General features: G+C 37.0%; 1 protein-coding gene across 2 annotated transcripts in view; it reads right to left on the bottom strand.

The window, feature by feature from the left end:
* The window catches only part of CNTN1 (contactin 1), a 167447-nt gene that overhangs the window by 8529 nt on the left and 142469 nt on the right, over positions 1 to 16449 (bottom strand). For both annotated transcript variants that reach the window (XM_069851723.1, XM_069851732.1), the window contains 3 exons: positions 11096 to 11282; positions 9479 to 9591; positions 8188 to 8344 (listed from right to left, as the gene is read on the bottom strand). In XM_069851723.1, the coding sequence (XP_069707824.1) occupies positions 8188 to 8344; positions 9479 to 9591; positions 11096 to 11282 (457 nt within the window). The remainder of the gene's footprint in view (positions 1 to 8187; positions 8345 to 9478; positions 9592 to 11095; positions 11283 to 16449) is intronic.

The following is a 16449-nucleotide window of genomic DNA, read 5'->3' as shown; positions in this document are numbered from 1 at the left end:
TGAAATACTTGTTTTAGGGAGAGAGAGAAGAAATCTTCTGATATGGGAACAAATCAGGGAAACATTTTTTTTACAGATAAAATCTAAATGAGACAGCATTGCTTAAAACCCAGCTTTGAACAGCTGCTCATTTGTTCAAATGAGTGATTTATGTGGCCGTGTTAAATTCTACATTTCACTTATTTGTGCTCAGCACTACTAGAAAATAATGCTGAGTTACAGAATTTGAGCACAGAAAGGATCATTATGTCTAACGTATGCCCTGCATCATCTAAAAATTGCCTCACAGACAACACAGAGTTTAAGTACCTTTTAACTTAATTTCTACTGTATTGAGCCAGTAAGATGGATTTTTCTGAAACATACCTTTTAAAATGGCTCACAGTCTTGATTTAGAAACACCAGGAGTTGAACAGCACAAAATCAACCAGATTTTCATACTTCAGGAGAAGAAATCTTCCAATTGATCTTGTCTTAAATTTCTTTCCTAATAAAGTTCTTAATAAAGATACTCTACAGCCTGAGCCAGACGCACCAAATTTGATACTTGGAAATACTCATGTGAACTTAGCTGAAGGATCCTTTTGACATCTCCTACTTTGATGGAGGTAATATTCCTCCTTCACTTCCCATTGGCTTAATTGTGTTGAACAGGAATAGAAGACAGATCAGGTAGCATTCTTCCAGTGCTGCTTCTAAGAACTCTTGTCAACTGTCCGTCTCTTGCTTCTATGAACAGGCTTTGGAATACACTGAAAGTAAACTATATGGCACTAATCTTTAAAGGCAAGAACATTTTGACACTGAAGTCATATCAACTATCCTGAAATGGTCATGGAGCATTTCAGTATGCAATAAGATGTGCTATTTAATATATCCAAAATACTTAAATCTATATCTAAATCTATATATATATAAAGGAGGAAAATACAAGTATTTGGTGTGGTTACTGGCATTTAAAAGATAAGTGCAAGTTAGTAAATATGTGATTTTACCTGCTCTTTATATCAGCGGTAACAAATAAATCATTTATACATGAGTACAAACTTGTCAAAAAATCACAGTACAAACTGTAGTTCTAATGAAATGTTTATCATTTAATGTATTGTCAGTAGATTTGTGTTTTGGAAGTTGCACAGTTTGCAGGAGCACGAACCACCCGGTTGTACCTCTGGAGGTGTCTAGTCTGGCCTCCTACTCATACCAGGACTGTCGCCAACACTGGATGTCGTCAGCCACAGTTTTGCCTAACTGAGTCACAGAGATCTCCAAAGATGAAAATGCACAGCTTCTCTAAGTAACCTGCTCCAGTGCTGCACTAACCTCTGGGTGGAATTTTCCGTAATTTCCAGCCTGAATCTCTCAAATTGCAATTTCTGGCCACTGCCCTATATTGCATCATCTGCCATTATCAAGACTTTGGATTCATCATCTTTGTGAATGCTCTTTATGCAGCTACATGCTTCTGTTCCACCATGCCAAACCTTGATATTTATTAAAGGAAATAGACTCTGTGATGCTACCTTAACACTAAACTAAAGAGCTGTCTACCTTCCTTACTACCAAAGACTGTTTCTGACTTTGTCACTGATGTAACTGGTCAGCATAACTGACTTTGCCCTCAGACCTTGTCACTGATGTAGCTGGAAAACAATCACTGTTGCCTTTGTCAGAGAATCACTGGGTTTTGCTCTATTACAAGAAAGGTTTCATCAAAAGGTTTGTTAAAGCAGATGTCCAGCCTAGTTCTTCTTAATCACTCTCCTCACGAAGAAGAAACAGAGTCTGGCTAGGTTAAGTGCAAAATACTGAGAGGTATGAGTATGCCACCACTCCAAGGCACCCATAAAAAAGTAAGATAGATTGTTAACCACTGAACTGAAAAATACCACAAGGATTTGAATAATGTGGTTTCATGGCTTGCAACTGAAAATTAAAACATGTAAGAATTGTCATGACTAGAAAGTATTCCCTTCACCTCTGTGATCATGTCTGCAATCCTGTCCAGACTATTAAGGGGAAAAATTAGTGAGATGATTCCTCCAAAAGTTACTTTAAATCATTCTAAACACTCCTTGGCTGGCTTTGATTTCTCAAAGCAATTAAAAATACTGCATAAATGTAGTTCAAAGTTAAATGTCCTAAGAAGAGGTGAAAGCAGAACATGCTTTTGTATTAAATTAAATCATTATGCATCAAAGGGATTACACTACTAAAGCAAAATACGAATCTTGGCATTCACTCTATGACCTATATGATTTTCTCTGTGCTATCCTTTTTTTTGCAATGTTGCTACGTTTAAGCAAAAGAGAGTTAAATAATGATCTGGATTTTTTTTTCCCCCATCTTATACTAACGATAGAGTACAATGAATATAAAATCCCAAGCAATTTGTTTTATAAAAGTGAAGGGGTATAGTGTTCCTGTGTTTGTATAATAAAAAGCTAGAAGTACCTGTATGAGATATCTCAACAACTGGATAAATTAATGGAGAAGAGTAATTGATCTAAACTGAATCTGAATGTCAGACCTTTAATTCGCTGATGAACTGAAGCACTGAAGCAGTTCCCACTGAAGCAGCGACAATCAAAAGCTTGCTGAATTTTTAAAAGAGGTATTTCTGGCTGCACAGTGAACCAAAATTTATTTTCCCCCTCCGTAAAAATTTTAGAAATCAATTATTGTTTACTGGGTAACATCCAAACTGCTGAAAAGTAAAGAAAGTCTTTAAGGGTCTCAGAAGAAGAACTAATATTTTGTCCATCAACTAAATACTACTCAGGCATTTTATAGTACAATTCCCTGAAGCTGGGAGTATAGGGTCAGCTTTAGTAAGTCAGACCAAAGGCCTATCTAGCTCAGGACACTGACTCCATCAGTGATCTGTAACAGAAGTAGTGGAAAGGGAAAAAAATCATGCAAAATATGACTTTCCTCTTACCCTCTCAGATGGCACTGAATACGTTGTAATGCACAGAACTGTAAAGCCTTTGTTGTCAAAGTAAGGGAAAGAGGCAGTACCAATAAATCAGAACTTGGATAAAATGACACATGATGATCAAGGAAAATCAAGAGAAATATCAGAGAACTCAGTGTGTTGCTTTAAGCAGGTTTATGTTCCAAGCTAAAGAGTTTTCTGGGTATTTTCTGCTTAATTTTCAAGCCATGAGACAACATTCAAATGCATTGTGAAAACTACTCTTTTGAGACCTCTTTTGGAAATGTACTTTTAGTTTAGTAGAAGCTTTCTTCTACATTGTCACAGATGCATAATAAGTTCCAAGTAACAGAGGACTGTCATGCCAGTTACAGGACTGTTTCCATCAGTGTTCCTTATGATTCTTACCTGTGTTCTCCTCTCTTCTCATTACTACTACTATTTTTGCAACAGATGGAAATTTTCAAATTATGATCAAAAGATTTTGATTATACCACATGAAAAATTAATGATCATGTGATATATTTGGTACTAATATGTTCAATAAGTATTAATGTTCCTTTTAAATAATAAGAAATAAATTAAAATATAAAATAATTAAAATGTTTTTCTGAGTTAGTACCAGTAAAAAATTTGCATTTTCCTTTGAAAAAGCTGTGCTTCAAAGTAAACACTTTTTCAGGATCCTAAAACATGCCTCTGGCAAATGGTATTCATATGTGCATATATATATGTGTGCAGAGAACACAGAGAGGCTGTAATTTTGTTCTCTTGCTATAAGCATACAAAATACATTAATTATTCTTTGTCCATGCCAATATTTAAATGAGACATTAACTTGTTTTGATATTTGAAGGTGAAGGTGCATAGTATCTTCATTTTTTTCACACTGTTTTCCAAAATCAGAAGTCACCCTTCCCTCTCCCCAACACCAAACAAAATTTTAAAATTGGAGAGCTTGATTCTAGTCTTCCTTACTCTGGCAAAATTTATTATAGTGAGGCCAGTGCAGTCACACAAGCAAAGTGAGAAAAGAACCAAGCACTATAGGTTTTCATTCCTATTGATTGCAAAATTGCTTTGACTTCATTAATGTTAACCTTATGACAAAGCACTGCAATCTAAAAAGCATACAAGAGAAAAAAATATCTCACCCTTTAATACATTTCGAAGAAAACAAATAAGCCTATTATTAGGCATAGAAATTTATTCCTTTGGTTAAACAAGTAGTTCCAAACTTCAATTGGTTGTGGCATCTCAAGACTGAATTTTAAATTTTGTAGCTCGTTAATAAAGGGCTTGAAAAATATTGCCAAACCCCTAACTGCACAGAAGGCACTGGCCAATAAGATACAGGAGTTCTGACTTTATTTTACATTGATTATAGTAATATGCTGAAATGCAGCTCAGCATATATACAGTGAGTGATTTTATGATAAGCACCTATATTTCAAGATGTTCACTAAAGAGAAATGCATGTGAGATGGCTGCATTTGAAAAACTTTCTTTATATCATTCTCAACTGAACCACTGTGTCCCATAGGAAGCTGACTGGTTACATGAGAGCAAAGTTGCCGCAGGACATTTGCCTCCCTTTTTAGCATGTGCCTGGGTTTTCTGTGAGAAGGAAGAGGATAACAAAAGTATAACAGATAGTTTTTCCCTTAGACAATGGGATGAGATAAAAATAACATATATTTCTAATTTCTTTAACATTTGACTTTCAAAATTAACTTTTGTTAGTTAAAATGTGCCATATTTTCAATACCTAAGTTAAGACCTCAGGGTCAGTTAGGATTCCTGAACTAGATATTCTTGTACTTAAACCTAATTTAGACATAATTCAGCAAGTGATAAGAATTGCTCAAAGTACATCTAGAACAGACTGATATCATGGTAGCCTAGCACAGCAACAGCAGACACACAAATCAAAGAAATTATTTTGGTTTGCAAAAGGGTGCAATCCATATGCCTGAAATATGAGACAGATGTCTTCTGGTGACCTGTCTGGCCTCCAGTTGCTCATCCAGAAGATCTCAGGTCCCCTGTAGATCATGCCATGCCTGCCAGCATTGTGTGGATAGCCCTGGTAATCTGGGGCACCTCAAACACTACAGGCTTTGTTTAAGCTTTGGATTTACACACTAGGTAATGACTGGTTAGAATGGGAGCTTAGACACCTAACTGAGGTGAATTATGCAGATTGCTTTGGATTTGATACCTAATGAGCAACAGGAAAACACCAGTCAGGAAGACACACAGGTTTTCTAGACCTTCTCCTTTGAGTAAGATTTGGTCATTCCTGATCAGCATTCAGGCTATTTTGAATCCCTGGCCTAGTTGTATAATGCTGCCCGCTCACTTATTCAGGAAATTAATTTGGTTTGCAAATTCAGGTATCAGATGCCTAAAGGTCAAGTAAGGCAATGGCCCTCTCTGAATTTCATAAGGTGTCTCATGTTTTGCCATAACAATTGTTCACATCTCTTTGTAAATTGTAATTTCCATTTTCCCCAGTTGGCCACCAGGAACATGTTCCTACCAGACTAGATCTTCTCTTCTTTGCAAGTCTCTGAGAAAAACCATCATTACTTAAAAGTTTTGTACCACTCTGTCACCCTTTTTGGGCAATTATTCTAAACCCTGTCACACAAGTAGAAGATTTCCTTCAGAATAAATTTGCCATATGTAGGTGTTAAGACTACACTTCATTCTGCTTTTTGGAAAGAGCATGGTTTGAGCCCAGGAATATCTTGATATGCTTGCCCAATTCTCTGTATATTGTGCATTCCAAAGAGATTACCCTGCCTTTTGTCACCTTTCTGACCTTCTTTCCTAAACTGAATCCAGGGAAAGTTGCCTTTATCTAGGTCACCAGAGGCAAAGTGCCTCTCTGGCTAGCTAGGGTATGGTAGAAGTTGTGTCTGGAAAACTTGTCTGAAGTGTGGAAGACAAAGAAATACAAAACACTGCAAACTATCATTTCTAGAATTCTAACTGTCCTAGAGGTGCTCACTCTGTATGGGCAGGCTTGGGGCAGGTCTTACTGGCAAGACATGATCAACTTGGGTTCAACATGGTGCTGACATGATGGTTTTACTTCCAATCTGGGAAGTAACTGATCTGCTGCTACTTAAAGCATCTTTGCACCACACTGATGATAGATGATAATATATGTATGATACAAAGATGGTCTAAGACATGTCCTGAACATTATCAGTTGCTTCTGCTTTTTTATGACTCATAAAATACATTAAAAGTGATTTCCCCAGAGAATGATAATATAATGCAGTGTATTACAGATTTTGTAAAGCAATTGACTTGAAACCTCGAGATAGTCTCATTGAAAATGGTGCACACAATTAATGGAGTACATGCTAAATGCATTAAGAATTCAATCTCTGAGAGACTTCAAAACACAATTATTAAAGAATGCTCATTAAATTTCTAGTGCAATTCCATAGTGAGTGGTAATAGCCCAAATGCAGTCCAATCATTTTCATCAAAACCAAAAGTAAACAGCTAAGGAACTGTGTACATGAACCAAAATGGCAAAGTAGTAAGGAGTGATGATGACAATATAGTCATAAAGAAATCCAGATAGCATAGAAACTTACGCCATTCAAAATAACTGCGCTTTGTCATCATCATGTGCAAAATTATACAATAAGGAAAAAAGAGACACACCACACACGTCAGGATGGGATATAGTATCCTGGAGAGCAAGGATTCCAGGAAGGATTTAAAGCTGGTGTTGGAAAAACACGATGAACACCATTTTATAGCCCAGTGCAGGGAAAGAAATGGCCAAAGAAAACCTTTAATGAATAATGCTGGGAGTAGCAATTCTAGTGAGGTGAGGCTACTTCTGCAGACAGATGAGTTGAAATGGTGCATATAGTTATAGTGTCTGTAGTCCTAAAAGAATTCTCATAAATTCAAAAGGTGAATAGAAGAGCTGTCAAAATTGTTTAAGACCTGAAGAAAATGTTATCAAGAAGAAATTCAAGGCACTCAGTCTGTTTAGCATTTGATCAGTCACTTGACAAATAGACATATAACTTCCTTAATGTGGAGAATATATCAGTCACAAAAAGACTCTTAAATCTAGACAAAAGTTATGTAAGGAAGCAATGGCCAGACCCTCAGACCAGATAAATACAGATAAAAAATTAGGCAAAAAAAATGTCAGCAGTGCAGGTGATTAATCATGACAACAAAGTATCCCCACCTCTAGGTTCAATTTGATCAAGATTGAAATAGATGCTTTGTATTAACAAAAATGATGATGAGTTAAAAAATGGTATGAGTTCACACTACGTGATATAAATCGTACATATCGAAAACCAGCAGATCAGAGGTCCACTCCTTTAAGAATGGGCAGTTTCTCTCACAGTACACCAATAATATAGCATAGGTATTGCTTTCTTAAAAGACACAATAATAGTTGCACTGACTGTGTGACAAGAGTACTGTTGATGTTTAACCCTTATTATTGCCCAACAACAATACAATGGAAGTGTTTAAATTGTAACATTGCAAAGATACTACCCAAATCTCGGATGTTTATCCATATGTTCTTCTTCATACACTGTGCTAAGGCACTACTTGGATTATAAAACTAACAGGAAAGAGATGTGTAGACCGTGCCCGAGATTGTTTTTAGAGTCAACACTGAGCACAAGCTGAATCAGTCTGATCCATGCTCACTTCCCCTCTTTACCAATTACTTAAACCACGCTAAAGTTGAACACGTTGCATTTCTCATTGTTTATCTGTTTGCCTCACAGCTCCTCTCTTCCCTGAAAAGTGCAACTTCCCTAGCAATTGGTTTGTGGATCATTGTGGATCACTCAATTTTCCCAGCTACTTTTCTTTTAGTAGAAGTTGATGAAGAAATGAGATACAGATGCAACCAGTGCTAGGAAATATAGGATTATTGCAAACTGACATCTTCAGCCTGAGGCCTGCACCATGTAGTTATGCTTGTAGAACACTACTAACAAGTCGCAGCCTAACTGGGGCACTAATAGAAACAGTCTGATATTTGGAAGATTGGCAGTGTTTCCAGGACTGAGCTGAACCACCACTGAAGTGTCCTGTGTGCATTATAGGTCTTCAGAAATATTTTAAGATAAACCCTAATTTTCAGTGCAGTCAAATTTTGGATGGCATAGTGCAGAGAGGAAAATATTTAGCCCAAGATTTCCACGAAGTGTGGTGAAGAAGAAGGGAAGTTATTTGCTCACCTGAAATTTTTATTTGAGCTACTTCTCCATCTCCTCCTTCACTGTGTGCTCGGACCTCAACAACATATTCACCATCACTGGGGACTGGGACCTCTATTGTGTGCTTTCCAGTTGAAAACAACTTGCCTTCATGTTGTCCATCTGGTCTATAAAGTACCTGGGAAAGTCACATAAATACAGTTACTGAAATGCTACATTTCCATGAGAACACTTACATATGTACAGTTTGTTGATGAAAAAGTATTAGGTTTTTATTTATATATAAAGCCTATATATAAATATATAAACTTAGTGGCTGATTCTACTTTTTCCATTTTTATGCACAGTTAACCAAGGTGAGATATTTCCTCATTGTTTTTTTTGTTATAAATTTAGGTCGCCTTTTGAAAAACAATTTCAGCCCTTACATTCAAATTAAGTAATTCAACAATGGAGGATAATAATGCAGGGTGGCAAAGAACATCAACTAAAAAACTTAAAATTCAGCTGGGTTCTCTGATATAAAAATTATTACCATTTTCATAAATGATAGATTTCTTAATTTTATTATTAACTTTCAATTAATTTAAACTATTGTAAATGTGATGGCATATATCTTGCAGGACCTTTAGAAAAGATTGTCACCCCTTCTGTAAATATCTCTATGAAACACTGTTAGTAATTCCCAGAAAGCAGTTCAACTCCTCAAGCAAAATTTGTACATGTAGAACATGATACTAATTTTCTTACCGCCAAGCAAGTAGCAAAGTTAAACAGGAATTAATTTTTCAAGTTTTCTATATGCCCTATGTACATTTGCTCTAGTTACACAGTAATTGCATCTAATGAGGTTAAATGTCCCTTCCATTTGTCTACCTTCCTAGACTTTAAAGAACTCATGTTCCAGGAACTGTAGCTCCAATGGAGATGGGAAAGGAATCTTGGAACAATACACACTGGTATAAGAAAAAACTATTAAAGGGCACAAATTTTTAAAGCATTTTTTTTAGCAAACAGGCAATAAATACAATCATACGGGAAATTAGGTTGCTGCAGTTACTGATCTAAACTTTCCCATAATATGGCTTACCACCCACATGAATTTCAGTGCCCTAGTGTTTTCTGATCGTATTGACTAAGCCCACTGGCTTTACCCTAAGCCTACTGAATGTCTGTGACCTCTGAGCATGTTACCTCCATCTTTATCATGCAACTATGTTTAAGCCTGATTAGGTACAAAAATTCAACACTGTCTATAAAATGCATCTCATGTAACACACACAAAGATAAAAAATATTTTCATAGATCATACTTTATATCCTTCAACTGCAGACTCATTTGACTTCGCCTTCACGTGATCCCAGGTGATGATGTACCTTGAACCAGATCTTACAGAACTGATAATTCTTGGACGTTGGCTTGGAGCTGAAAAGCAACATATGTATAATGTGCGCACAAAAAAGATTTCATAAATGTTCAATGACATTTTTATTAAGACATTTACAAAAGTAAAATGGGAAATTAGGCTGAACTTTATATGATTAAGGGTAGTCTCCTTCCTGGAACAAACTTCTGTAGCTCCAGCCAGGCAATTTGGATGGTTTGTGCAGTGGCTGCTTTGTGGGTTTGCCCTTCTGTGTTGCCAAAATGGAATTGGCCAACATTCCCCTCCATTGTGTTGCTGACCATGTGTGTTTCCTGGCATGCAATTATGCTCAGAATCTCCCAGAAATGAGGCTTAAGTCATTTTTATTCATTGAGATTAAATATTTAATTAAGGATTTTAAAGCATTTCTACAGCATTTAGCTCAGTAGAAATTGGAGTACCCCACTGCAGAAAACATTAATTATATTTCATACAATAAGTTTATAAAATGGAGTCTTATTCAACACAAACGAACCCTCCAGGTGCAAATTGCAAAATACACTGTTTATTGACAGAAATCCTCAAATTAATTGTATGTATTTTTAGCCCATACAGGTATGTTTTAAATGCACAAGACGTATTTCTTAATTGTACATTGTTCAGCATATGTTAGTGCTAGGTATCATTAAGTCAGGACCTATATTCAGAAACCTATTATGGGATGTAAATTTAAGGGCATGATTCAGATCACCCACTGTTCAAGACTGTCTGATCCTGACTCTCTCTCTACTGTTAATGAAAATGGCAATTGTTCACATTTTAATCATCAGAATACAATCCTTCTCACCATTGATTAAACAGAAAGACAGTGTATAGCTGTCAAAGTAATACCTCGTCTGAACTGTTCATCATTTGGAATATCATGTCCAACTTTGGGCCCTTAAGTACTAGAAAGACACTGGTAATCTGGAGTGAGTTCAGCAATCACTGACCTGGTGGGGACCTGGAGCAGTTGCCCTATGAAAGGAGGGTGAGACAGCTGGGCTGCCTGGACAAAAGTCAGTTTGGAGGGGACCTAAGAGTTCCCATCTTTTCTTACATGGAGGCTATCAAGAAGAAACTAGGCTTCTCAAAGTGGTATTGCGGGAGGATGAGTGACAAAAGGCACAAATTTGATTAAAAGAGGCTCAGACTAGATGCTCAGAAAAAGTCAGGCAGTGGAACAGGTTTCCCAGAGAGGCTGTGCAGTCTCTATCCCTGGAAGTTTTCACAATCCAACTAGATAAAGCCCTGAGCAACCTGATCTGAGCTTGTAGTTGCACCTCCCATGAATTTATAATCTTAGTCTCCTTAATGCCTTTTGTAAGACACTCACACTGTATACATCAACAAAAAAGAGGAAGGAAAGCCTTAGCAGAAATTTTCAGATGAAGAACCAATGTCACATAAAGGGATAACATTCAGTATATGAATGAGAAGCCACATTTGAAAACGTGATGGATGTAATGCAACATGCAACAATGTAAATGACATTATAAATAACCCAGTGCTTCATCCACTTACGTGCTTTCCGGGTAATAGTATCGATGGTTCTACTGGGAGGTCCATAGCCTGCGCTATTGAAGGCAGAAACATCTACATAGTAGCGAGTATTAGGTTTCAGGTTTTCCAGTTTGGTTGAATATTCTTGATTGCTCACTTGTACCCGCTGTGCAGCTGCTTCTTTATCATGAGCAGCCCAGTAACGAATCTAGGCAAATAAATTGAAGGATTAAATTTAACATATTTAGTCCCAAAGAAAGTTTATCAAAAATTATGTTTGCTGGCTATTTCTGTGCTACATTCTCTGGGCAACAAGTGAGCTAAAAGAAATTTAATGGCAAGAGCATGGAATTCCTTCTATAGGCTGTGATTTTAACTAAGTTATATATAGACATAAAGAAATAGAAATTCAGATTTTATTATGAAGCCATTTCTCACAGTGGTTTAACCTGTTCTAGCTAAAAGCCTGGGAGATGGATAATACCTTCAGAGAAGACTGTTCTCTTCTTGCTGTTTTGTTTGAGCATTTTACTCTGAACTTTAATATTGTTTTCCTATGTTACAGAGGAGACTAAACTATGCTAATGTTTTCACAATATTTTGTTTAAGATTCTTTACAGTTCTATTCCTTTTTTACTTCTATCTAGGGAATAGGAAGTATTCAGTCATGTTATTGATATTTGCAGGTCTAGATACGGGTACCTAACCATTTTCTAAAGTACATTGGCTAAATTCAATCAGATTTCATAGTACAAAATGACATTTGTCGAAGTAGATGAGAAACAATGTAAAAATGTTTAAACTATGGGAAAAGCATAAATGTAAGCTTGTAACATCTTAAAATCCAAAGTGAATTAACTATACACAGAAGTTCTCTGAGGTTTTATTTCCCAAGAAATTATTCCATTCTGCTTTAACTCATTACACATTAAAAAGCACCCATTTAGAAGATAGTAATTCCTATAGAATGATGCCATTCTGTAGTCTGCCAAATACACAGGTTCCTATTCTGCACGGCCTTGTGGAATGCAAATGAGAGTAAACCACTGTCAGTCTCTGGGTTTTGTGTAGTTTATAACCATTTGCATCAGAATAAATTACTGTACTAACCTGAAAGAGTGGAAAGCCATGCCCACTACCTTTTGGGTTTGAGTGTTCTTATTCTCAGTGTTTCTGTCTGTCTTCATAATGATTTTGGGGTATATTACATGAGGACCTTTCAAGTTTTTTTAGAGGTTAATGCTGATAACCTCGGGCTCTACAAAAAAAACTTGCTTTGTAAGATTTGAATAATGAGATCAGGTACCACATTATTTTATCTTTTAAATAGCAACTGCTTTAATCTTCTGTCCTGCTGACATCAGTTTTCCTTGGAAGCTTAATTTATGGAACTGTTTAGAAGAGCAGATAGTTTGTCAAGGTGTTAGTATCAGTTTTCCTCTTTACCAATAAAGAATACAACCCTTGTTTGTCAAGGCTTTATTTTCTCTTGTTCATGTTTAGATTAAAATATTTAATGAAATTATTTATTTCTTTTACCTCAGAGCACATGCTGTGGCCGAATGAGGAGAGGGGCAGTAGAGAATTTCTCTTTATTTACTTCAAATGTCTTTGGATATGCTAACAGCCAATATCACTACACAGAGGTTACTCTCATTTGAATATTAAAGACTCTAGTCAATGTTTGTTGCCAAAGTGTTGCCCTCCAGTTTTAGAGGTTATTCATACTCTAATTATTACAAATGTGACAAAATCTTAGGGGCTTTTTTCACTCTTTCGTGGTGTAGAGAGAATCACATCTTATCTGCAAGTTCAACCTGCTCCAACTTTTACATACAGCATGCATACCTGCCTTTCAGCAGGCACAAACATGTAATTTTTAGTCATATAAACGTATGTCCTGCACAGTGTTTTGGAATTTTAATCCAAAATTCCCACACATCACGATGAGTATTTTACTGAGTCAGCAGCCTTTGCCCCAAAAAGAGTGAGGAATTTGCACCCTATTAATGCTGCAGGCTTCTCCACTTGATGAACGGCTTCAAACTGGCATGGATCTGAAACTGTCACAGTCATTTTTGCTGAAGGTCTGACTATGATCTTCAAGTCATTTCTTTCTTTTTTTAATTATCAAAATTAACAAACTGTTGTAGATAAACCACTGTTGTTGAATGCAACCAGCTGTACACCTTAAGCTGTTAACTACAAGTGGCTGACTCAAGTGTGAGAGGGCCTGCACATCAGGAGCTAGAGGACATAATGTTTATCTCTGTCCTTAAGTTCAAACAAGTTTCTAGCCTACAGCAAAGGGATGTCTTTGAAGTTCCAGGTGGCCAAAAGTTTATTAGCAATGACAGGACCAATGGTAACTTTGTTGTTGGTATTAACTGGCCACCAAAGACTTTAATTAATTTTTCATGTGTTCTATTATATCAATTAAGAGCTTGCTTTGCCTAAAGATGGCAAACACAGTTTATGTGAAGATTTTTTTAACTATGCAGCAAATTCTGGAAGCTTTTGAATACCTCTGACTTGCAAAACTACTATCCTACCATTCATTTGCACTACAGTGGTGCTAAGGTTGTAATATAACAAGTAATATACAGGATCAAACAAGACAAGTGAGAAAAATGAATGAAAATGTAAATACATCACTGAGATCATATTACATTTCACGCAGAAGTAATAAAATTTCAAATTAAATTAAATTTAAATCCTAAATATTATTGTTCTTGGCTGCAATGTTGTGGACTTAACTACTCCTGTAGTGTGTGAGCTATGTCACACCCTCAGAATGTTCTCCTTTACCTGTTAATTTAATACAGAGCCATTTCTACATATTTGGATCACTGTAAGTAATCTTGGAAACAAAAAAAATGCGAAGATGACTCTCTTGAGTGCTAAGAAAAAGTATCGTCTTCTTTAAACTAGCCCTACATTTGTTTTCTCACTCATTATTTGAATAATTTAAAAGTCTCTTTAAATAATTCGGAATCTTCTTTCATTCTCTTGGCTTTGTGGAAGCGATACCCAGATTTAGGTGCCCTATTGCTTCAAGAAGTCACATTTCCCCACTTTACTCAGTAACGCCTCTCTCTTTTTCTTAAAGAGCCTGGATCATAGTACTGGAGAGTATTTTTTCCCAATGTTCTGCATTTACTTTGTTTGGGTAATCCACAGGTAACAAATCACTGGGGGACACAGGAGTGTATTTCACCCTAGCTCTAGATTTTTTTGTAGGAGATAAGCAAACAGCGATCTGCCGGAAGCAATGCCTTAGCCATCATGAATTCGTGCAGCCCTCTGTGCTGAAATCAGGGAAAAAATGCTTTTTTTCATGTTTCTGTCCTCTGTTAAAATTTTAATATACTGAAATACATCAGAAGTTTTTTCTACAAGTGTCATGAAACAGCAGCTCTCATATTCATGAAGGTTTTACATAAGAGAGACATAAAAGAGATACTTTACTCCTACTAAGAAGGAATGCTAATAGCATATTGCAGTAAACAGGGGAAAATGTTAGGGAGTAGTGATAAATAAGCATATATCTGTTGCATAGAGGCAGCAGGAAATATGGATAGTGTCCTTGGTATTGCATGCACTGTAGAGCTATAGATTTTAGCAGGCTATTGTAAGAACTCATAAATCTTAAATTCTCTGTATGGATGGAAACAGTTTTCATACTTTATCTCTTATTTAAGTGTGAGCTGAGGATACTCCTCTGTAATGGCAAAAAGTATCAGCTCACACTCATCACCATGAGGGCAGTCATCCTGACAGTATGCATTTGTGTAAAGAAAACCTGACTCCTCCTGGTGTGAAAAGCATTGTGTCACAGGTGAAATACCTTCAGGTACTTTGTTCAGGGTACTCCCACCTCTTAAACTCCAGCATTTAAAAGGTCAACTATGCAATTTTCAGGTAATAATAAAGACCAAAATGGAACTGAGAAGGTGTTCTGGTGAATGAGGGATTTTGCTAATCTGCATATAGCTCTTCCAACCTGGTTATTCTATGATTCTAAAAAATAAATATGAGGATATTTCTTGATGCCAATAGAGACAAAGACTTCCAGAAATATTCACTGGAATTTTACGATGTAGCTTCAGTGCTCCCTCCCCCACAACTCGCACTGTAATTTCACAAAAGCTGTCTGAGGCCTTGACCTTCCAGAAGAGCTCTCTCTATTTTTGCCCTCTTGTATGGCTTCCTCAGAACTGATGGTAGATCTAATCTTTGGGAGCACAAAGCTTCCTTTTTGCCCCCAGTGTAGAAGCACAGGCTTGCCCTTTGCAACTTTCCCCTCTACTAGAATGAGACTGGTGATTGCTCTAGAGAAAAAGATCTCAGAATTTACACCTTACTGACCTCCATGGGGCAGTAATTCATGCCTATCAGTCTGTTTATTGTGTAGCCAGATGGAAACCTTTTTCTACAGTCCTGATAGCTAGAAGAATACTTTTCAAAAAGAGAAAAAGAGAGAAGAAATTCATATTCTGATGCCACTTGTCACTGTACCTATCCAAGCCACTCAGTTCAAACTGGGTCTGTTGAAGTGTAGTTCTCTAGGAACGCGTTAATAAAGTTAGGTTCCAGCTATCAAAACCGAGGCCACATCCTGCACATCTTATTTTCTGTGTAACAGCTCTCCACCCATTGCCAGGGTATCCCACCTTTCTACAAAACAGCAGTTATTCTCTTTTCAGCCCAAAGATCTTCCACGCTCTTTCCGGCTTTTTTCCTTGTTTTCTGTTGACCGTTCTATGCATCCCATTCTTTCCCACTGAATCCTCTCCCCTTCCTTCTTCTCCTGTTGTCTCCTAACAGCAACTCAGATGGCTTCATGGAAAATAAAATAAAAGTAAAAGAACAGCCAAAAGCGGGAATGTTCTCCCACCATGTTCTTTCCCCATTTATCCTTACCCTTCCAGCTCTCCTATCCCATTCCTTATTACAAATGTCAACATTTGTTGCCATGCTCTATCGCTACTGCAATCCCAACCTCTCCCAGAACTCTATGCTGCTCTCCCCCACAATTTCCCCAGTGTGTGCCTGCCAAGTGTTTGTTCTGGCTATTCCGGGTGTGCAGGCTTCATGCTCAGTTTTTGCACAGACTGTCTAGCTTGGGAGTGCAATGTTTCTACGTGGCTGGCTGGCCCAAGCTCACAGATCTGGGCACTCCACCCAGATCTCAGTTATGACTCTATCCTATTCTAATTGCATAATTACTATGAAATGCCAAACCAGTGGACTGCTTTAGTAAATTAGGAGTTACCAGTGATGTCAGCATCTTGATTTCAAATCCCAATGTCCTCTTCTTGTAATTTTAAAACTTCGTGTGTGTACTGTGTGGAATCACACTTTATGTGGGATAC

The sequence above is a fragment of the Phaenicophaeus curvirostris genome, chromosome 1, assembly GCF_032191515.1.
Source record: "Phaenicophaeus curvirostris isolate KB17595 chromosome 1, BPBGC_Pcur_1.0, whole genome shotgun sequence".
Taxonomy (NCBI): Eukaryota; Metazoa; Chordata; class Aves; order Cuculiformes; family Cuculidae; genus Phaenicophaeus; species Phaenicophaeus curvirostris.
This window is presented reverse-complemented; position numbering and strand designations above follow the sequence as displayed.